This window comes from Periplaneta americana, chromosome 11, assembly GCF_040183065.1.
Source record: "Periplaneta americana isolate PAMFEO1 chromosome 11, P.americana_PAMFEO1_priV1, whole genome shotgun sequence".
In the NCBI taxonomy this organism is placed as follows: domain Eukaryota; kingdom Metazoa; phylum Arthropoda; class Insecta; order Blattodea; family Blattidae; genus Periplaneta; species Periplaneta americana.
In genome coordinates this window covers 8517501-8541553 of record NC_091127.1, presented here as the reverse complement: position 1 = coordinate 8541553, position 24053 = coordinate 8517501, and the positions used below count along the sequence as shown (strand labels likewise).

Here is a 24053-nt window from a genome sequence, read left to right as displayed (position 1 = left end):
CAAGATTCCAGATGCCGATGTTATTACTGCAATATGTTATATAAATAATATTGTTAAAATATTAAAATGAAAAATAAATCATTACATAACCTTACCGTTTGTTTTTAAGTTCGCATTTATAGACTGGGGAAAAAAAAGACAGACGTATATCAAGGTCTGCTGGAGTATAGTAAACACAGAAAACATTTTATAGCAACAATGTTGAACAAAGATATTTTGGTTTTCCGAAGTTGCCGTCATTAAACAGAAACCAAGATGGAGATTTCATTGCAACTAATTAGAAATTCGTCTTTCAGGTATATAATAAACGATCTTCGCACAAAATAACGTACGATACACGAGCGATATGTTTATTTTCATGTTCTCGGAAATTAAAAAAGCTCAACTACGTTTCGCTTTTTCAATCTTTTCCTCGAACATGAAAACGTCAACATACCGCTCTTGTAACGTATATTACTATTGTATGTGTGTATGTATGCATGTATGTTTGTATGTGTGTATGTATGTATGTATGTATGTATGTATGTATGTATGTATGTATGTATGTATGTATATATGTAGTATTAGTAGTATTTATTTATTTAACCTGATAGAGATAAGGCCGTCAGACCTTCTCTGCCCCTCTACCAGGGGATTACAACTATAATATGAATAAAATTACAATTAATATTAAATTTACAATTACAATTACAATAAAAATTAAAGTACGGGAAGATTACCTGATTAATGAAAGCTAGACATTTTATCATTGAAGTTAAGAACAAAGAATATTTGTGTATTTACTGAATTACAAATTAAACCTAGAATAACAAAATTCTATAGTGATGAAATTACCGGCTATTGAAATATTTTGTGATAGATTAAGAGAAGAATCCATGTCTGAACGAGTCTCAATTACTGACCAAGTGCCTAGTAAGTTTGCGTTTGAATTCAATTTTTTCGAGAGTCCCATATATGTATGCACATATGCATGTGGTGACAGTATGTATGTATGTATGTATGTATGTATGTATGTATGTATGTATGTATGTATGTATGTATGTATGTATGTATGTATGTATGTACTGTATGTAAGCCACCGCCGTGGCTCAGTCGGTTAAGGCGCTTGCCTTCCGGCCTGAAGTTGCGCTCGGGCGCAGGTTCGATCCCCGCTTGGGCTGATTACCTGGTTGGGTTTTTCCGAGGTTTTCCCCAACCATAAGGTCAATGCCAGGTAATCTATGGCGAATCCTCGGCCTCATCTCGACAAATATCATCTCACTATCACCAATCTCATCGACGCTAAATAAACTAGTAATTGATACAGCGTCGTTAAATAATCCACTAAAAAGAATGTATGTATGAATAATTTCAAGGACGGTGTCGTGTATAGTTCCTGGGGTAGCTCAGGCGGAAGAGCGTTCGCGCGCTAAGTGGAGGGTCCCGGGATCGATACCCGGCCCCGGAACAATTTTTCCTTGAAATTATTCAAACCTGCTTTACAGGGAGCTACTACCTGAAAGTCAGATTTGTATACTGGGTGTTCAGTTCAAAGTGTGTCATGGCTCGCTGTATGCCGTCATGTGGCTAGCCGATGAGCCTAGAGAATTCAAGCTTCCTACACTTCCGCAGAGGTGTATAACCTATGAGGCAGAGAAGTTGTCTAGCAAGTACGACGTTCATTCTGAAGAGTACGTACCGATACGTACGGTAACGCCGGTAGTGGCAGGAATGTGAACTGTTTGGAAATACGTACTGTCGGGATATGGGGAGAGGGTTAAGACGATTACTTACGTATTTGTTGACATTAACTTCGACGGTCAACATGGACACGGAGCATTTCATTTGTGTTGTGAAATGTTACCGTACGCAATAGATGATAACAAATACCCTGCGTACGACTTGCCCGCGCAAAACACAGTTCGAAAGAGGTTATGGTAGCACACAGACCGTACAGACCGCCATCTGTTGCTACGACGTTCAAGTTATACCGTACACGTTCTCAAGTTCAGAGTGAAGAACGCCTTAAATAATAGGCAACTTCTCTGACATATAAGCTGAAACTCGCTTCAAATCGGTGACCCAACAACAGTGACGTCATGACACTTTGAAATGAACACCCAGTAGAATGTATGTATGTTTGCACATATGCATGTGGTGGCAGAGCAATTACTACTATACGGGCATCTCAACTTTACTTCCCCACTGGAAGAACTAATAAGCCATGTTAAAAAGAATGAAGTGTGTTAGATTTTTTTGAAATTCTCGGCATTATATGTTGATTAAAATACAGTGTCTAACCAGTTGGATGCTATATTTTAGCAAATTACTTCAAATGTCCTCTGTCTTTAGAATAACATGTTGGAAAGCTACTGAAGAAACAAGGAGGGACCGAGAGGAAATTACGAACACTTGAAAATTGTAAGGAAACCCTGATGTGTTGTGTTCAGCATGTTTTCGCTTACAGGGACAAGCAATAGAAGCCTACCTGCTACATGAAAACCCACATTCCAGAGTCAGTGCATACTTCCTTTTCGTTGCATTTCTGCTAAGATATAGGCAGGGGCGGCTTGTTCATAAGAGCTGCGGAGCTGCAGCACTCCCTGCTTTGCGAGGAGAATAAAAATAATATTTATTTTAATTTGTAGAAGAATTGTTACAGCTTTTATTGGTAAATTGCTTTATATTTCATCTGGCCGGGAATTTGTACTATTATCTTATGCATAATCTTTTTGCGCGTCGACTGTATTGGAATTGACACTGCATTCAAAGTCGTCCTGGGATCTGCAGGGTGGTCAGCTCATAGAGAGTGTCTTGCATGGTCAGGGGGTAGAGAGGTGAAGGGGAGCAGAGGGAAACTGCCGCTGCAGTGGCTTGGAGAGCCAGGCCACAAGGGATCTTTTCTCTCCTCCCACACCGCTATTGTAATGCTGCGTCAAATGGATTCTCTATTCCCTTGAAACTTAATGACAAAATTTTTATTTTCTTTTCACATACGTCTTATTGTTCTAGAATCTTATCGAGTTAATACAACGAAATTAATATTCTCTTTTGCCTTATTATTACGTATATATCCAGCCTCCAGCAGAACCTAATATTTGCCTTAACTGAAAATGATTGCACGAGTAGAATCCTTTTGATATAGCACGTAAAATACGAAAGATACTTCTTTTCCAGTTTTAGAAAATTGTTGACCATCAGTATATCTGAGTGTTGCTTTGGTGTGACGTCTTAATACCGTAACTTAACCAGTGCAAATTTGCAAGCATGAGTGTGTGTGAATTACAGATTATTAATTTTATTTTTCTCAACTTTCCCTTGCGGAGAATATTGATGTAATGAAGTGAAATTAAAGGGTCGTCCGTTACCCGACTTAAATCTTACTTAAGCTTCATCCAGCCGAAATGGTGCATATATGTAAGGAAATATAACAATTAAATTTACGCTAAGCATTTGTGGTTACGTGGATGTGAACAAAAAGAAATCTTATTTTGTTTTCCTTGCCTCCTCTTCGGTGGTGATGCTGCATGGACTAGGAGTGGTGTGACAGATTTAGGACATTTCCCCTAAAAAGCAAAATGCACGAATCTTCGCAGTCTCACCTGAAAAATGTTGTTTCATTGGCTATGTTAGGCAACTCGTACTGCTGTGCAATTAAATGAAACGAACAGAACAAACATTCTCAAACATAATCAAGAAGTGAGAAAAAATCGTGAAATTATTTAAAAAAAATATTGATTGTATCAAATTTTGTGGCCAATACGAACTTCCCCTTAGGGGACATGATGAAAAAACGATTCGAAGAACCCTGATGTGTTTCGTGGGTTGCTACAGTTCGTGAGTAATCTAAACGAGCCTCTCAAAAATCATTTGGAACATGCCACTGTTTAAGGTTATTCTAAGACAATTCAGAATGAACTGGTAGATTGTAAGTTGAGTGTCAGCCGATCTGAAATTCAGACTGAAATCGATGGTATTAGTTTTTCTTAGGGATTAGCAAATGGTCCCACAGACATCTCCCACTAAGTCAGGAAGTTTTGTTTTTTCGATATGAAGTGCATTTATTTTTGTCCTATACTTATTAGTAATGATATCAAGAAGTGAAATTTGTATGTACCGAAATCTACTGCAGCTCTCTCAATCCACAAGTTCACGAGCTGCCACTGGATATAGGTATTTTAGATCTATCCTGAAAACTTTCATAGTATTACATTTCTTCGAAAATATAGGTACTCGTATTTCTAGATTTATCCTTGAAAAATGTTCATAGTATCACATTTTACCACGGCTCGCTATGGTTTGAATGAATGCATTAAATAAGAGAAATGAGCAGAATATAACAGTATGACGCGAATATTTACTAAATAAGCTATAAAACTAAAAAAAGTCTAAATATGCATACAGTTATTCCCAAAATGTAACGTTAATATGCAGTTTCGTATTAAATATGTTACAAAATTAAAACGGTTCAAGTATACATTTATATGCCCAATAAAACCCTTCAATTTTCTTCAGAATGCTTGGAATCAAGTTTAAATCAGTCTGAAAACAGAAACAATCCCATAGAAAAAAATATTACATGTAATAGAAATCCTCCCTTTAATGATTATGATATACTACTAGGTTCAAAAAGTTCCCGGAATTTTACTACCATTTTTCGTATTAATATATAACAAGGGATATTATACATTTGTTTTGTTGATAACATTCATGATGTCATTTCCTTAAAGTTTGTTGATAATGGCAATTATTGGTTTTGAGTTGTAGGCAATTGTTTATCATAGTGTTTTGTTTGTTCGTCGCATTTTGTAATTATGTCCACAGAGCAAAGTACAAACATCAAGTTCTGTGTTTTGCTGGGGACATGATCAGCATGGCTGATGAAGATGGTGATTTCTTAAACAAAATGAAACTGGTGCTACTTGTACGACCCAGTCCCTAAACGACAGTCATCTGAGTGGAAATCGAAAACATCTCCTCGGAAGCAAAAATTTCCTAGGCACACTTCCAAAGGCAAAGTTATTTTAAATGTTATGTTTTATTTAACGACGCTCGCAACTGCAGAGGTTATATCAGCATCGCCGGATGTGCCGGAATTTTGTCCCGCAGGAGTTCTTTTTCATGCCAGTAAATCTACTAACATGAGCCTGTCGCATTTAAGCTCACTTAAAGCAAAGTTATGTTGGAAGTTTTCTTCGACTCTCAGGGTCTCATGCATCATGAGTTCATTCCAGAAGGTCGTACTGTAACGAAAGAATTGTACGTAGAAACCCTCCGTCGCCTCTGGGACGCAGTGAGAAGGAAACGTCCAGAAAAGTGGGTAGAAAACAACTGGTTCCTTATGCATGACAATGCACCTGCTCATCGCGCAATTATTGTAAAGAATTTTCTTGCCAGGCACAACATAACTGCTTTGGATCACCCACCATACTCTCCTGATCTCTCACCACCTGATTACTTTCTGTTTCCCCGTCTGAAAAGTCATCTGAAAGGACGGAGATTCAATGCTGAAGAGGTTATCGCAAACGCGACGAGAGCACTAAGACGGGTTTCACAAAATGACTTCCAGGCCTGCTTCCAGGAACTCTACACGCGTTGGCAAAAGTGTGTTGTTGCGGAAGGCAACTATTTTGAAGGAAATGCTGTAGAATAGTGTTTAAGGTACGTTGTTTCTATGATGCTAGCAAATTCCGGGAACTTTTTGAACCTAGTATGTAAGATGTAGGCTACTATGTGCAGAGACCCGATGTATAGTAATCTGAAATCAGCGCATCAATTTCAGTATAAAACACTTGTTTTTTTTTTGTTTTTGTTTTTGTTTTTTTTTAAGACCAGTGTTGTTATTGCCATAAAGGGAAATAAATTTTCACTTTCTTAAACTAATAATTTACAATTCATGTTGGGAAAAGTTCAGCTAAGCCTTGTGTTAATAACATATGATTAATTATTTATTCCGTCAATATGGCTTAAGCATTGAATTACATATAAAAGAAAAACGTATGAAAGAAAATATTGATGTATTACATCCTATTTAATCTTGATACAAACGTTTTCGCTCCTAGTGGGGCATCTTCAGGTACAAGATATAAGTATCATCTAAAATCAATTACAATACAAGTTTTACATTTGAAAATGCCATAACTAGAGTAAAATGTGACATAGTGACAATATTATCCATACCAACTTTAAATGTTCTGTCAAAATATTAAAAACAAATTTAATTTAAAACAATGTGAATTTGCTTAGCTATACAAAGTAGATCCCATTGTATGGTATCTCAAAGATATTGTGTTGTTACCAATAAGGTCAATAAAAATACTAAAAATATACAAAATTAAAACCTAATATTATTAAATGTGGAGTCATAAAAGCGTGTATAACTCATTTCGTAGAGCGAGTGGAATTCTCGTTAAATGTTCAATGACTCCACATTTAATAATATTAGATTTTAATTTTGTATATTTTTAGTATTTTTATTGACCTTATTGGCAACAACACAATATGCAAATCAAGATTTCAGGTATAACTCCCTGTAAAGTTGATTTGAATAATTTCGAGGGAAAAATTGTTCCGGAGCCGAGTATCGAACCCGGGACCTTTGGTTAAACGTACCAACGCTCTACCACTGAGCTACCCGGGAACTCTAACCGACACCGATCCAATTTTTCCCTCTATATCCACAGACCTCAAAGTGGGCTCACAACCATCAAGCAACCAACTTCGAGTGCACACTAACTCCGTGTGACTTAAATTGTGGTTTTCTGTTAACGAACAGTGACGTGTATTATGCAAATCAAGATTTCAGGTATAACTCCCTGTAAAGTTGATTTGAATAATTTCGAGGGAAAAATTGTTTCGGAGCCGGGTATCGAACCCGGGACCTTTGGTCGATACCCGGCTCCGGAACAATTTTTCCCTCGAAATTATTCAACAACACAATATATTTGAGATACCATACAAGGGGATCTACTTCGTATAGCTAAGCAAATTCACATTGTTTTAAATTAAATTTGTTTTTAATATTTTGACAGGACACTTAATGTTGGTATGGATAGGCTAATATTGTCACTATGTCATATTTTAGTCTAGCCATGGCATTTTCAAATGTAAGCTTGTATTGTAATTGATTTTAGATGATACTTATATCTTGTACCTGAAGATGCCCTATTAGGGGCGAAAACGTTAGTATCAAGATTAAATAGGATGTAACACATCAATATTTTCTTTCGTATGTTTTTCTTTCATATGTAATTCAATGCTTAACCCATATTGACGGAATAAATAATTAATCATATTTTGATATATGTTATTCGTTAAACTAGTTTAGAAAATAAGTAGAATAATCATAAAATGAGACGAGGTGCCAGGGTATAGCAGCGACACAGGTTAGAAAGCACCCAAGTACAGTTACGCTGGGAGGTGCATTCCACGATCTGAACCCATGTCCAAGAGCATTGCACCAGGGTGCACAGACGTGCCATCTCTATATGATACAGGTTGGCGCCTTTTTTGTTAGCTGTATTATTGTTCGTCGCGTTTGGTGGTCAGGTTCAACTGTTGTTCTCTGGTTGCTCACAGTTAAACCGCAGGCACCAAAGTATTTCCAGACTTTTATATGAAGGAAAAAATTAAATGGTTTACTGCTTTGGAAAGGACGGCTGGTTCTTGTGCAGGTGTGTAACAATAGTGTGTGTGTGTATGTGTGTGTGTGTATGTGAAGTGTGATTATTGTAATATGTAGCTAATCGGCGATGTATGCAATGGAAGGAGAAAGGAACTGGCCACCCTACCCTATTATCTCCTGGCCTAGTTGGATCATGATGATATTGATGAAATGTAATTTTCTCATTTCTCACATTAGGACAATGTCTATTAATATAGAAATCATTTCTATGTTAATACCAACGTAAAACATTAATTTCTTATATTGCATTTTTTATATTTTTCGACGATTTTGAACTAATAAGTCATTTTTATATTTTTTCGGCATTTTTAATACTTTGAATAACTTTTAGATCATTTGTAATGCATTTTACTTTCTTTTTTTACCGATAGGTTTGTTTTTTTTATTTTAATAGGTTATTTTACGACGCTTTATCAACAGCTTAGGTTATTTAGCGTCTGAATGAGATGAAGGTGATAATGCCGGTGAAATGAGTCCGGAGTCCAGCACCGAAAGTTACCCAGCATTTGCTCATATCGGGTTGAGGGAAAACCCCGGAAAAAACCTCAACCAGGTAACTTGCCCCGACCGGGAATCGAACCCGGGCCACCTGGTTTCGCGGCCAGACGCGCTGACCGTTACTCCACAGGTGTGGACCCGATAGGTCTGTTAAATCTTTTTCTAAGCAAATAGGCCAGTACTGATTACCTACTGAATAAGTGAATAGCAGTGAAGCTTGATTTTTATAGTTTGGAACAGACTCTAAAGTCCATCCCTCATTTTACTGAAGGCTTCACTTCACACAACGGAAGTAATATAAAATGCTTGACAACAGCTTAGTTTAAGTGAGTGCTCTGACCGCTACTGTTCTTTTGTCGGTACGAGGGTGTCTTTAGAATTTATGTTTGGAAAGGCAGAAACTTTCATCGTATCCTGGACAGGACGTTGTGTCCCCATGGAAGGGAAGAAACAGTACTTTTAACACAAAGATTGCAAGAATGCACGCTGCGCCCACAATTTGTTTTGTCATTCACACTCCCCAGTCTGAAAGATCTGGTAACAAAAGTGAAGAACGGAAGGAAGAGGAGACGGATAATGAAGGCACTGACATGGACCACCATAGATTGAAACACATTGTAAACCCTCATTAAAATCTATATTTTTTCCCTTAAAACCCTCATTTTGCATGCTCTTTTCCTTTATCTCAGTCAAATTCCAGGAAGTTGCCTCCTCTCTCCGAGATTTGCAGGGCAGTCATTGAAACAAGGTGACTAATTTTTAAGAAGTTGTGGTGCGAGTACGGTGAATAATATTTAAATGTCTTTTTCTTTAAATTTTATGTCATATTTCCGTTACTTTAAGACAGTGGTGGGCTAAATGAACGCAACCCACAAGACAGGATTTAAATAGCAACTACATACTGTGGGAGGGGTTGCACTCTACAGTGCAGTGACGGATTTACAGACAGTTGCGACACTACACTCCTACCTGCCATATGTAATTAGAATAGTCCATTCACGTGATATTTAATTAATCATGTTTCAAAGCAATTTCTTGGAAATTGGGATTTATATCTGTGCATGCTATTTTCAGTTGCGCAAGGAGATGAGCATCGCTTAAGCGGAAACTGTGGCTGGACTTTATAAATTTCATTTTAGAAAACAGCTGTTCGCACTGGTAGGTTGATGAATACATACCGTCATTTCCCATAACTATGGTCCTGGAACACAACTATGGTCCACGATACAACCATTCAAAGATCATTGTAGAAGTAACATAGACCGTTCGTAGATAGCTGCAGTGACTTGAATTCAAACTACAGTACAGCAAAAATATAGATAAACGAGGAGTACAAAATTTGAATAGTTGTATCGTGGACAATAGTCATGTTCCAGGACCATAGTTATGGGAAATGACGGTACTCATTATTTTTGAAGCAAACTGTCTAAGCAGTGGATATGTAGTACTGGACATCTTTTAAAAAATTTTAGTCCCCAGTAGACCTTCACATTCTGCTTTCAAGAAGCCATCATTCTGCAAATCCAGTACCTCTAACTGCAATTCTGGGATAACATTTTCAATTTAAACAGGAAAAGGAGTGGCAAAAATATTGAAATCTTTCTCCATCCTTTGAAAATCACTGAATCTGTGTTCTTTGAACTCGTATGACAGATGATCTATTTTAAGAATGTACATATTTAAGTTCGCGTCCTGAATATTTGTAACTAATTCTAAACATGAGAAATGAAAGAACCGCCTTTCTTGTAAGTGTGATATCCTTTCGATTCATATGATTCTGCGAAAGACATTGTATCACTAATGAAGCTCCGAAGTACAGCAGTCTAGTATAATCCGCCATGTACACGCGCAGTATTTTCGTGGAGTGGGGGAAGGGGAAGGTAGGGGGTAAGTTTGATGCTTCGCTGAGGTTTGACGTCACTGCGGCAATGCCGCAGGAATGCCCAACATTGGTTTAAGGGGATTTTAATGATTATTTTAAGTAGATTTTTAGGTCATCAACATCCGACCCCTACTCATGAGTGATATCTTGTTGGTGTCACTTGTGGGTGCAGATTTGTCTTCGGACTAAACAACAAAAACCATCTTTGTTAATGAACAGACAGCCTTATCGAAATAGGAACACACATTAAAAGACAATCGGAGCTGAACTGAAGTTTGTCTAGTCAGTTTCAAGTTGTGTGAGTTACAGCGTGTGATAACGTGTTACAGGGTGATGCCGTCGGACGGAGAGGGAACTGCGGGGTCGCAGTAGGAAGCCATGACCGCCGCGCCTGGGGGCTGCGCGCTGCCCCTGCTGCTGCTCCTGCTGCTGCCGCAACCCGGCGTACTCCTGGCTGTCACCCACCAGGACCTTGAGTCTCCCAACACGTGAGTTCATCTCTCCCATCATCATAGATTTCCAGGTTAACGACTATACTTGTTTTTTTTTTTTTTAAGATGGGACATGACAGGAGCGTTGCTATAGGAAAAACAACTGAATGTCGCATAGCATGTAGGTCTGTTGCTATGGTAACAACGGTTGAGGCAAATACCTTACTATAATAATACCGGACAGCTGTATACTAGCAGCATTGGCGTGAGTGCGAAATATCGCGGACCTGACATCTAGCGGAGCGGGATAGAATTACGTCCACATATATAAATATTAACATAGCGGGATTCGGACTATTGTTTGAAACGTGAGTTACTAATGTGGAATTATATATGAAACACTTAAGAAATGCTGAATAGTATTTAATGTAAAATTATTAACTTATATCAGAGCTGCATATTATGAGAATATTGCATACTTCATATTACTTTCCGTAATTATTAATAATTGTTACATATTTTTTCTTTGCTTTAGTGAGACAAAATCAGTTCTGATATTAGGAATGAATTTACAATAATACTTTATATACCCATTGCTGACAACTGCAAAAATAAATATATGGTAGTAATTAATTGATTAACTAGCGGACTTACTCGTGTTAATTATGTAAGATTTGTCCGGCTTACAGGTGTAAGTCCACTAGTTAATCAATTAATTATATTCAAGTGTTAAAAGTAGTGTACGCAAGATTCAAAATGGAAAAATGGTAGTATTCTGATGGCTTGTAATAATTATTAATAAAGACATTAGACAACAATGAAACTTAATTTGCTAAAACCTTAAAATTTCCAATATATTTTAACTTCTATTCATTTATTAGGCCTAAATAAAAAAGCTAATTTTTATTGTTCTATCAACACAGAGACAAAGGCATTAGGCCTAATAGCGAATTTTGTTGACTCACTTTTTATGAACTGTCGGAAATCGAAAGTACGATTTGGAGCAATTTGTAATGCTGCAATTGTCACAATTATAAACAGCACACATACACCCTGACATTTTAACACAGTACTAATTAATAAAACTATTAACTAGCTCATGGAAATATAAAAATTGGAGATTTATCTTTTGAAGAGGTGAAGAAGTTCAAATATCTTGGAGCAACAGTAACAAATATAAATGACACTCGGGAGGAAATTAAACGCAGAATAAATATGGGAAATGCCTGTTATTATTTGGTTGAGAAGCTTTTATCATCTAGTCTGCTGTCAAAAAATCTGAAAGTTAGAATCTATAAAACAGTTATATTACCGGTTGTTCTGTATGGTTGTGAAACTTGGACTCTCATTCCGAGAGAGGAACATAGGTTAAGGGTGTTTGAGAATAAGGTTCTTAGGAAAATATTTGGGGCTAAGAGGGATGAAGTTACAGGAGAATGGAGAAAGTTACACAACGCAGAACTGCACGCATTGTATTCTTCACCTGACATAATTAGGAACATTAAATCCAGACGTTTGAGATGGGCAGGGCATGTAGCACGTATGGGCGAATCCAGAAATGCATATAGAGTGTTATTTGGGAGACCGGAGGGAAAAAGACCTTTGGGGAGGCCGAGACGTAAATGGGACGATAATATTAAAATGTATTTGAGGGAGGTGAGATATGATGATAGAGACTGGATTAATCTTGCACAGGGACCGATGGCGGACTTATGTGAGGGCGGCAATGAACCTCCGGGTTCCTTAAAAGCCAGTAAGTAAGTAAGTAAGTAAGTAAGTAAGTAAGTAATTAACTAGCTCAGCAACAATATACATTGCAGCTGATTACAGTTTGTTTCGCGAGTATCTCCACACCGGCCGCGTCGGTAGCAGCACCAGCGTCGTTCGCACGCAAAATTGCTAGCTGTCCGGGGGAGTGCTCTCTTAGAGACACAGTGTTAGCATTGGCACATTTCGTCTTTAATTCTATGTCGATTTTTGTATTGTTTTCTTACCTCCGCGTCAATTTTCAATTAATGTTTTAACATCAGCCATCTTAACGACAATTGCTAGCTTCCTTCTGCTGGAAGCGTGGTAGTCCATATTGGCAACATAGCACTTTAGTTCCAAGCTCGGCCACTTAACTGTCATGTCCCATCTTAAAAAAAAAAAAACAAGTATAGGCAGACGTCGTTACATCCATTAGACGCGGAGATGGAAAACGGTGTAACGGCCAAGATTTCCGGAATTTAATGACGAGATGGTGATTGTGTTGTTTAATATGTGACGATTAGAGCTCACATGTTTAGCAGAATTCCTTTTATTACTGGGTTGATATATTAGGAGCAAACTTTCAAAATCTGACATGTCACATTTCAGAAAATGCTACATACAGTACAATGTGTCTCTGTACCGAACGAATTTTTTCTATGGTGAAATTTTATAAGAACCTATAGCAGAAAATATAATCTTTAATATTTCACTACAGAAAAATATTTTGTTAATTGCAAACACGTAAGTTTTTGAAGTTTATTTCAGAAAATGGTCATGCCAGGTTTTGAAAATTTGCTCCTCATATGTTTCAGAGGAAGGATCTAAGGATTGACCAAATATATATCAAAATGATTTCTTTTTTATCTTTTACCTAAAAATACTTGATAGTATTGACTTCATTTGAGCAAAATTTCGAGGTCGTTAGGAAGAAAAATAAAAATAAAAATTACGTACCGGTATTCATAATTTAAGACTTAACAAAAATAAAGTTTCTAACCGCAATATTTTTTTACTGTTTTTGTCACTGTATACCGTAATGCTTAGTAATCACTAATTAATTGCATTTTTATAGTTACTGTAATTTGTGTGGATAGAAATTACATTTTAACTGCATAAAAAGTATTTTTAACTTGAAATTGTATTTTTAGACACTTAAATCTATGTTTTTGGTGTCTTTTGATAAATCGTATTTGAGGTGTCTAAAAGTTAGTTTTTAAATACCTAAAAATTCGAGGTCTAGTGATAACATACTGCATATTATGCCTTTTCATAAACTGACAATGAGCCACCAGCATGGTGCGGTCGGTTAAGGCGCTTGCCTGCCGGTCTGAAGTTGCGCTCGGGCGCGGGTTCGATCCCCGATTGGGCTGATTCCAGGTTAGGTTTTTCCGAGATTTTCCCAAACCGTAAAGTGAATGCCAGGTAATCTATGGCGAATCGTTGCCCTCATCTCGACAAACACCATCTCGCTATCACCAATTTCATCGACGCTAAATAACCTAGTAATTGATACAGCGTCGTTAAATAACCAACTAAAAAAATTACGTTCTTTGCGTGCCCCTTGTGCCAGTGGCGGTTCCTCGGGGGAGGGAAGGGAGGAACGTCCTCCTCACATTTTTCTTGTTTTGAAAGTAAATACCAAATAAAATATGTGCCTTGAAATTCAAAGAAGATTCGGTAATTTTTAAGTTCACAGCTATAAGAAAACCTCGGTTGATCAAGTTTTAAACGATGCGCGCTCATGTGCTGTAGAAAACAGTGAGAAAGATGAGAGATTGTTTGTGTGGAGGAAAGCCAATCCATTCCTCCCTTACTGCAGATAACACACATAGACAACAGCGCACTAGCGGCCAGAGAAAGAAGCAGAGTTTTAAAGCGGTTAAATGAACGGAGAGGGAGGAGATCCTCCTCTGAATCAGCGCATGGGCGGGAAATAGAAACCGACTGGTCGTGCAGCAAGCTCGCTACCGCTGCCATCTAACGATGCTGCATTCAACCAGACTATAACACATCTAGGAGGAGGCACAATAAGTAGTTCTACGTTAGTATCGCAGATCTTTTTGGCCCCTGAAATTCACTTCCATTCATTGTGTACTAGACAGGGCAACAGCCAAGTTGTCAGTTTTGTACAAATATATTTGAAAGAGAAAGTAGTACTCCAAACTACATTTTTAACTTTAAAAATTAATTGGCCACCGGCAGCTTTGAACAATAATGATAGTATGACTTTACAAGAACTGACATTCTTCAAAAGCATGTGATACTCAACTTGTAAAATGTACATGTGGCAACAAAGACCACGTGAGTGGGTGCAGTATTCCCGCTTTCCTCAGATTATTTCTCATTCCCTTTTCCGTAAAACGGTTCCGATTACGAGTTAGTAGCTAGTCTCTTCCAACACGTGTGATGCTGTAGTGTGCGTGAAAAATGCTGCGAGGTTGTGAATTTCCTTGTAATTGTTAATTTGTGCAATTATTCAACAATGAACGGAAGTGACAACATTATATATTTTGGAAAATTTAGGAAACTTAGTTTACAAGAACAGATTATTGCTATACAGAAGGGAAGACCAACCCAAACACTACCTGGTCTTACATGTGTGCATGTAGGCTAATTTGTAGCATGTTTCATTCAAGAAGGTGTCATTTCGTCCTGTTACCTTCTTTCCTCCTCTTAAGAAATACGCAGGAGCCGCCACTGCCTTGTGCTTTTTCTATATTTACAATGCCATTATTTACGTTTTTAATTGCCATTTTTGCCTGGCTATTTTAAGGTTAAAAATGCCTGAACGTCCGGGATCTCATGATGATGATTTTGTAAATGTCTGTTTCTCTCCAGTGATTCACGTGGCAGTAGACCTGGATGTGTAAGGAATCTTAAGAATACTGACAATCAATTTGTTTTGCTGGTAGAGGAGAGCGCATCGTGTAAGATAGTTGTCTAGAGGTGCAAGTGCACTCCTGCTGTCGACTCTCGTAGGAGTATTTTTTTGCGAAATGATTAACCGCAGAAAAAGGTCGGCAACCTCTAGCTACCGAATCAAGATTCCCGCTTGCCCACAATAACCGTTCACATAAGCATGGAGAGTGACTGAGAACGAGTCCCAGGGCAAGCCGGATTAAGTTGAAAAGGGATAGAATATTTAGGCCTAATTGTATAAACCATTTAATCTTAGATCAGAGGTTAAATTGATCCTTGTTTCAGCTGAACTTGGAATTTTGTGTTGTATAAAGTCTAATCTGAGATTAATTTGTCTCAAACTAAAGTCAACTTTGACTGAAGAAATTTCTCCGATTAAGTTAGATGATCCAAGTTCAGTTATTTCTTTTCTGTTTGAAATATACGAGTGACAGATTGTGCAAATAAAATATCCATTATTATTAATATTAATAGATATGTTAGGTACATTTATATATATTTCTTTCAATTTCTTGCCTTAATACACAAACATTGTTATATTTTATAAGGCTCTATCGTGTTCAGCAGTATCAAATAACATAACCTATAATTATATTATGTTTATAACAACCATCAATTATTAATGGATATGATAGGTACATTCATAAATGTTCAATTAACTGTATTACTAAACGAAAATTGTCGTTTTATAAAGCTTTATTATGTTTAGCAGTATCAAACACCATAACATGATAACAACTTGGAGAACAGTCAACCTTCTTCTTATTGTCCGCCATTATTTATATTGAAAAAAAAAAACCAGTGTCTCCAACAGAGTGTAATACGGAAAGTCGCCAAAAAGTAGTTGTAAAGTCGCTAGATTTCTCATTATCAACAAAGAAAGATTAAATTTTGTCACTATGGGGTGCTAAAAAGGTCACTAAATCCCTATTTAAGCAATATAAAAGTTAAAAGAAATTGTTGTTGAAAAAGAGTTAAAATCGCTAGGTTGGCAACACTGAACAAACCTGTATAACATGGTCCGCGCATCACGTATTTCACCTGTTTATGCGATGTTGCCAAATCCTTTTCACGTGAACTTAGATTGCATTTGAACCAAGGTAATTTGATCGCAGAAAAGTTTTATACAAAAGAAGAAGTGTCTGAACTCGGATTACTTTTCGATCTTCGTTCAAAGTTGATCTTTAGTCAGGGAGTTTTATATAATTGGGCCTTAGCTGTTAAACTCTCAAGAGAAGGCTCGTCTGAGTTAGCTAGATAGAAGTAAAGCTTTCTGGAGTCCTATAGCTAAGAGAAGATTCAAGAAGAAGGTATTTTTTTGCTGTCAGTCAGGGTGATTGGCGTGACTGGTTATCGCGTTTGTTGGAGACGATGACGTAAATCCTGCAGATATCGCAAGTGGACTGTTGTATAGAAATAAAAGTATATATGACGTTTGTGTGTGGATGTATATGGTCTATTCCATCTCAAATCGACCGAAATATAGAGAAAATTGACCTTGCAATTTTTAAATACAATGAAACTTTTTCTTTCCGTAGACAACTGTGATACAATGCTTTGTGCAAAGTTTGAGGCATCAGAACTTCATAGTGTTTAAATTAAAAATATTTAAATTTGTCGTATTTTCATAAAATTAGCAACTTTAAACTGTTGTGGCTCCGAAACCCTTTCACCCAATGTTCAAAAGCATGGTTTATTTTGATGCTGAAAAGTTAAAGTTTATATTTACATGTAAACAGTTTTTCTTACTTTTTTATGGAAATGGAGAAATTTACATTTTTCTTAATTAAGACACCTTTGCCCACGAAAAAATATTTTTAAACTATATGGTTAGATTCCGCATTGAAAGTACAAATAAACACTTTTTTTTACTGGTACACCGTTGATAAGAAAGTATTGAAAATATCAAATAAAGAAAATAAATAGTACACGCGTGAACTAACCAGCTGACTGTGAGGCGGGAGCTAGCCGAGACAAGCAAGGTCAGGAGACAAACACGTGATGTTTTGTCTAGTAGCGCATAGCTGGGCTAGCTTTATCACAAGTTTTCATAAACACAGGAGTAAAATGACACCCAACATTCGCTTATCTTCAGCTCTCGGCCAGTGCGAGCGGTACTGCGCCGTTCAAGTCTAGGCGTATGAAAATAATTTATTTAATACCCTCGAAACTTGTTGCCGTGACACTAAGCAAACAATGCCGAATCCCTCTTAATAATGCAAGGTTTTTTCTCAATATTTTTTTACATTTTTACAAATGGGCAAAAAGCCTAAAAGTAAGTAAAATCAGATTATCTCTCTCTGTATACAATAAAAATAAGGATTACTTCTTATCATAACCTACCAAATGTCAGCTTCAAAATGAGCTCTCGTTCAATGTTCTGCAGTAAATGGTTCCAGAGTTCTGAGCGATGAAAGAGGCTTGTTTTTATAAAATACGCTAAATTTGTCGCTCAACAATATGAAAACCGTTTGTCTTTTGATAATATATTTTTGCAAATGCACTCTCCTCAGCACCTTGAAAAAATAGGGAAAAAATTAGAGTACAAAAAATGCGAGGTTTTTTACTGATCGATTTCATATGTATAGATCCATTGTTGATATAAACAGCTATTCAGTTTCGACGACATTTTGTATATTTAAGTCGTTCTGAATTATGGATTTTGAAGACGAGAAGGAAGACTAAAAGTTTATGGGCACAACACCAGACGTGGCAGCAATGCTGAATATACAGTATCTTCAAGAGAGCTGTTGCCTGAAAAATCTGCTGGAAGATATGAGAGAGAACATGATACTTTTTTAGCGTGGTTGAAATTATGTTTTCTGATTTCATTTAAATTGGTGGGTAATCTATTCTAATTCTGTCCTTCATATACGAGTAAATGTGAAGCGTTTCATATTTCATTTAGGAGAAAAGAGTGTAATGTGTCTCCACTGAATGTAGGAAATCGTACTTCCAATGTCAGTTCTGTTGCCAGGCAACCTATCATTCCGCACTTTCGTATAATAGTAATATGCGTTACAAGAGCGGTATGTTGATGTTTTCATGTTCGAGGAAAAGATTGAAAAAGCGAAACGTAGTTGAGCTTTTTTAATTTCCGAGAACATGAAAACAAACATACCGCTCGTGTATCGTACATTATTTTGTGCGAAGATCGTTTATTACATACCTGAAAGACGAATTTCTAATTAGTTGCAATGAAATCTCCATCTTGGTTTCTGTTCAATGACGGCAACTTTTAAAAACTAAAATATCTATCTTCAACATTGTTGCTATAAAATGTTTTCTGTGTTTACTATATTCCAGCAGGCCGTGATATACGTCTGTCTTTTTTTTTCCCCCCAGTCTATAAATGCGAACTTAAAACAAACGGTAATGTTATGTAATGATTTATTTTTCATTTTAATATTTTAACAATATTATTTATGTAACATATTGCAGTAATAACATCGTCATCTGGAATCTTGTTGATTTTTTCACGGCTTCCTTAATGTTACTTGCATCACGAATGCAGTAACTTTAGTGGAGTTGTAGAGTTTACTTAATTTTTGCAAATATTTAAAAACAATAATTAACAGTGCAATTTAGGTGAAATTGCAGTGGTAATTTTCCAATTTATAATTATTACTATATTGAACGTGTCTAAAAATAATATGTTAAAAGCCTAAAGCGGTAAAATCAATATGTCACTTAAGCGGTAAGAAGAGGGAAATTGTTATGTGTGTTAGGTTGGGAAAACTGAATGTGGAATTTAAGACTTTCCGCGGATTGGTTTTGTGCAGAAACCAAGCAAATACGCACGATCTCGCACAAAAAAACTTGTGTAGGCTATAGTAGAAGTACAAAATGTGTGTACTATACCGTGATTGAATAATGTCAAACAAGATTATTATTTACACATCCTTGAGCAAAAACAATACAAACCATGGCGTACATTGTAGAGAACTATAGTAATTACTCCAGTTTTGTAACTGGAGCCAATGTTACAGCAACAGTTGCAGTGAGGTATAAAAACATCATGTTGCCTCACGTTGTTAAGGTAACCAAGATTTTTGGAACTGGTCTCCTTGAACAAATGACTGCTGTTTCGCAATACATTGCGCTCCGTGAATACGAAATGAGAGTAAACGTTCCGTCTTTATGCACACAGAGAAGATCGCTTTACTATAAATCCAACCTGTGAACGCTGCTTATCTGCGTTTCTCAACTCCAGATATATGTAACTGGTTTCGTATGAATTTTCAGCCTTTCGCGGTAATGACTGTATGTTCAGTTGATTTATTTTGAGTTTTCGTGTTCAAAATTTGCTTCTTACTGTACATTCTGGAATCATAGTGTGTTTGCCAAGACCTGAAAGGTGGTCTTATCTGTAGGAGCTGCGTTCGGGCTTCGGTTGGATCCCCCTTTGGTCTTAGGTTTCTTCCGAGGTTTTCCACAGCCGTGGGACTGAAGCCGGATGGTCTATGGCGAGTCCTCGGCATCAACCCCTTTGATTTGATTACCTGGTTGGATTTTTCCGAGGTTTTCCCCAACCAAAAGGCAAATTCCGGGTAATATTTTGGCGAATCCTCGGACCTCACCTCATCTCACTACATCTCGCCAAAATATTGTAAAAAATTGCACAAAATTGTAAAAATTGTAGGAAATTACTAAATTGTAAAACTGTAAAAATTTATAAAAATTGTAATTGTGATATTGTAAAATTTTGACTTGTTCCACATCTTAAAGCTTCATTGCTCATGTAAGGTCTATGGAATATAATAAATGAATGAATGAATGATTGAATGAATGAATGAATGAATGAATGAGATCTATTATGCCGGATAATTCACACAACTGGACCTCTATGTTGATACTTATTACCCAAACTTTTCGGATTTTTTTAAAATTGGGTAGTCATTTAACGACGCTGTATCAACTACTAGGTTATTTAGCGTTGATAGAATTGGTGATAGCGAAATGGTATTTGGCGAGATGAAGCGAGGATTCGCCATAGATTACCTGGCATTCGCCTTACTGTTGAGAAAAACCTCGAAAAAAACCCAACCAGAAACCAGCCCAAACTGAAATCGAACCCGTGCCCGAACGCAGCTCTGGATCGTAGTTTTTTGGCGAAGAGCAGCTTTTCACTGCAAACCCAGCATTCTCCAGTCTTTCGTATTATAATAAACTAGTGGCTTGTGCAGCAAATGCTGCAAACTAAGTTCATTAGACGTTCAAATAAACATTTTTGAGATTTATTTTCAATGAAGAATACCAGACATTCTGAAAGTTATTTGCTTCCATAATAATGAAAGATACTCTCTCTCGAGCCAATACTGAAGAGAACCACGCATATAAATATCTACACCACACCGCCATTAAATACATGAAAAAACCCAACCCCACTTGATTAATAACTATAAAAATATTTGATTTTTAATAATATTATTATCTTACGTAAGTTTTATAGCTTTCAGTAACATATACTATATAGCCGCCACTCAGTAAAATATAGAAATCAAAATCTAATTTAAGTTATTCTCTACATCTATTTATATAACCCCAAAACGTTTCACTTTCATATCATCAATATAGCATTACTATGTATAATTAATGAAAAATAGTCACATCATGGCATTAACTACAATAATATTTCATTTCTAATGGTAATAATGTCATCAAACCACCTCAAGTTTTGTAGTTTTTAATGTCCAATACACAGCTGTACCCAGAAAATTACACACCACAGAATCGAACCTTTAAGTTATTTTCAGTAAGTTAAGTTTTTAATAACCAATTTAATTTGAGCTCTAAATATGTCGGCATTCTTGCAGATCATGGCCTTCGTGTAATATTGTTTACTGTAGTGTGTGTTTTGTTTTATTCTGGAATGCAACACGTCCGACTTGATGCTCGCTTCGCTTCTCCTTTACAAAAAAGCGAAGGGAATATCAAGTCGGCCGTGAATGCTATTAGGTAGTTCTCAAAACTGACGACAGATGGATTTTGGAAAATAGGAAAATTATGTTGAAAAATTGACATTTCACTGAAAACTACTATTTTTCTGAAAAACTTTGAGTTCCAAGCTTCAAAATGAGGGGTCATTTATTAAAATCCGTTCAGCCTTTTTCCCGTCCTAATATCCATTACCAGTTCAAATTATATATAGATACATGAAGTTAAAATCATGGCTTTAACGCTGTGTATGAAAGTCACAATCATGAGCTACAATCCAGACTGGGACACGAGTGTTTGAATGTTATGAATGTGACATCCTGTACTGTCTTGGATGGAAGTCTGATATTGTACACATTCCCACATTACGGAAGTCTCGAGAAGTGTTCTGACGTCAGAGCGAGAAAAACTCTGATGTGTATTTTGTATCATAGCTCTTTAAAACTCTGAAACGCCATAGAGTAGATAGGCCCTATAAAACAGCAGTATACAAGCACGTGAGTATACACGTATTCCTATAACTAGATCATTTTAACTTTGACAAGGACATAGGACTTCCCCTTCTTATCTCCGAATTCTTGTCATCAATTCAACAGGTTTGCGTCTTTCGGAAAAAAATTAGCATGAGATATAAAACTAGTTCTGAACTTTGAGTTGCATGTCAAATATTCTATTCAGTGATAAAACTTATGTGTTCTTGTTGAAGTCAAATTATCAGTTAGCGATTCAGTGTCTGTTACTTTGTGTTCTATATTCGAGACCCGAATATAACTATTAAATAGTGCGATGACTTTGCAGTTTTTAAAGGCGTATCATACTGATCATCATCATCATCGTCTTCAAGGCTTGATCTCTGAATTATTTCACCTTCACTCCTAAGAGAAGTATCAGCCAATGTTAAAGTCTTCATTATAGCTGGAGATCCTGATCACATGATTTGCATATTTCAAGACAGCCGCTATAAATTAAACTAAAGTCTCGCGGAGAAAGTGGTGATATATTCTGATCTGCAGAAGATTTGTCTTGGCTTCCATTTTCCTTCTTTTTTTTTGTCTTGTATCATGTCGAACATGAGGAACAAACCCCGTAGCTTGTAAATAAATTGTTGCATTTTGTTCATAATTCTCACAGGAGTGAGAAGTGCAACTTTCGGATTGTTCTATTGCACTGTTTCTTAAATTTTCAATTCTTTCGACACGTTTTATGTAGAATCAGCATTATGAAATCGTGAACCACCAGACGTGAAATTGTGTTCCTACATATTTCTGCACAAAATCCCTAATCCAATATCCTGTATGATCATATTCCCAAAAGGAAAGAATCCTGATTGGGAAAAATCCGAATCCACTTTCCCAAATATTATTTTTTCGTGTGTTAATAATCATGAATGTGGAATATTACATTTTAATAATTGGGAATAATAATAATAATAATAATAATAATAATAATAATAATAATAATAATAATAATAATAGTAATAATAATAGTAGTAGTAATAGTAATAATAATAATAATAATAATAATAATAATAATAATAATAATAATAATAATAATAATAATAATAATAATAATAATAAGAATCCGTGGTGCCACAGCTCTTGAAGGGCCCAGACTAACCAGCCGGCTGCTGGCCTCACGTTCACATTCCGAAGTAGAGGTGGACGAACATCCAACCATAATGGAGGTATCGTGTGGTTAGCACGATGATCCCTCCAGCCGTTATAGCTGGCTTTCACAATCGGATTTCGCTATCTATCGTAGCTCCCAAATGCATCACGATGCTGGGTGCACACCGGTCCCATACAACGGCCGAAATTTCATGAGAAAATTTCTTCCCCCATGAGGACTCGAACCAAAGCGTATTCCGTAACGCGAGTCCTAGGCGGGATGCCTTAGACCACTACGCCACTGCGCGGGACTGATTGGGCATATTCAACTTCAATAGGCAAAAATTACTGTAATACCTAAATGAACAGGATAATTAATAATAATACTTTACTTACTTACTTACTTACAAATGGCTTTTAAGGAACCCGAAGGTTCATTGCCGCCCTCACATAAGCCCGCCATTGGTCCCTATCCTGTGCAAGATTAATCCAGTCTCTATCATCATATCCCACCTCCCTCAAATCCATTTTAATATTATCCTCCCATCTACGTCTCGGCCTCCCTAAAGGTCTTTTTCCCTCCGGCCTCCCAACTAACACACTATATGCATTTCTGGATTCGCCCATACGTGCTACATGCCCTGCCCATCTCAAACGTCTGGATTTAATGTTCCTAATTATGTCAGGTGAAGAATACAATGCGTGCAGTTCTGCGTTGTGTAACTTTCTCCATTCTCCTGTAACTTATCCCGCTTAGCTCCAAATATTTTCCTAAGCACCTTATTCTCAAACACCCTTAACCTATGTTCCTCTCTCAGAGTGAGAGTCCAAGTTTCACAACCATACAGAAGAACCGGTAATATAACTATTTTATAAATTCTAACTTTCAGATTTTTGGACAGCAGACTGGATGATAAGAGCTTCTCAACCGAATAATAACACGCATTTCCTATAATAATAATAATAATAATAATAATAATAATAATAATAATAATAATAATAATAATAATAATAATATTAATAATAATAATAATAATACTTTATTTTCCAGAGATCAGTACATAAGAAACTGAAAATGACATCGTCAGTTATGTATTCATTAAAAAGAAGCATCCATCTCAGACTCTATAAATTCATTATTACTATAGAAATGTCTTACAATTAGCCATTCATGTGTAACTCGTTTAAAAATTCCGTCTGGCAGATTTATAACTGATACAGGTAATTTGTTAAAAAAAATAAAATGGTCGATAACGGTTCCTAGACTATACAACACGATTCTAGAAAAAATAATGTAAAAAGTACTTTAACTTTGCCAGTTTGTGTTCTCTGCTATGCACACAGAGTTGTAGCATGGCGAAATG

General features: G+C 36.5%; 1 protein-coding gene across 1 annotated transcript in view; it reads left to right on the top strand.

Moving 5' to 3' along the window:
* LOC138708762 (uncharacterized) overlaps nt 1-24053 on the top strand; it is a 182390-nt gene that overhangs the window by 146959 nt on the left and 11378 nt on the right. The window contains exon 3 of the mRNA XM_069838918.1: nt 10373-10531. Within this exon, the coding sequence (XP_069695019.1) occupies nt 10422-10531 (110 nt within the window). The 5' untranslated portion in view covers nt 10373-10421. The remainder of the gene's footprint in view (nt 1-10372; nt 10532-24053) is intronic.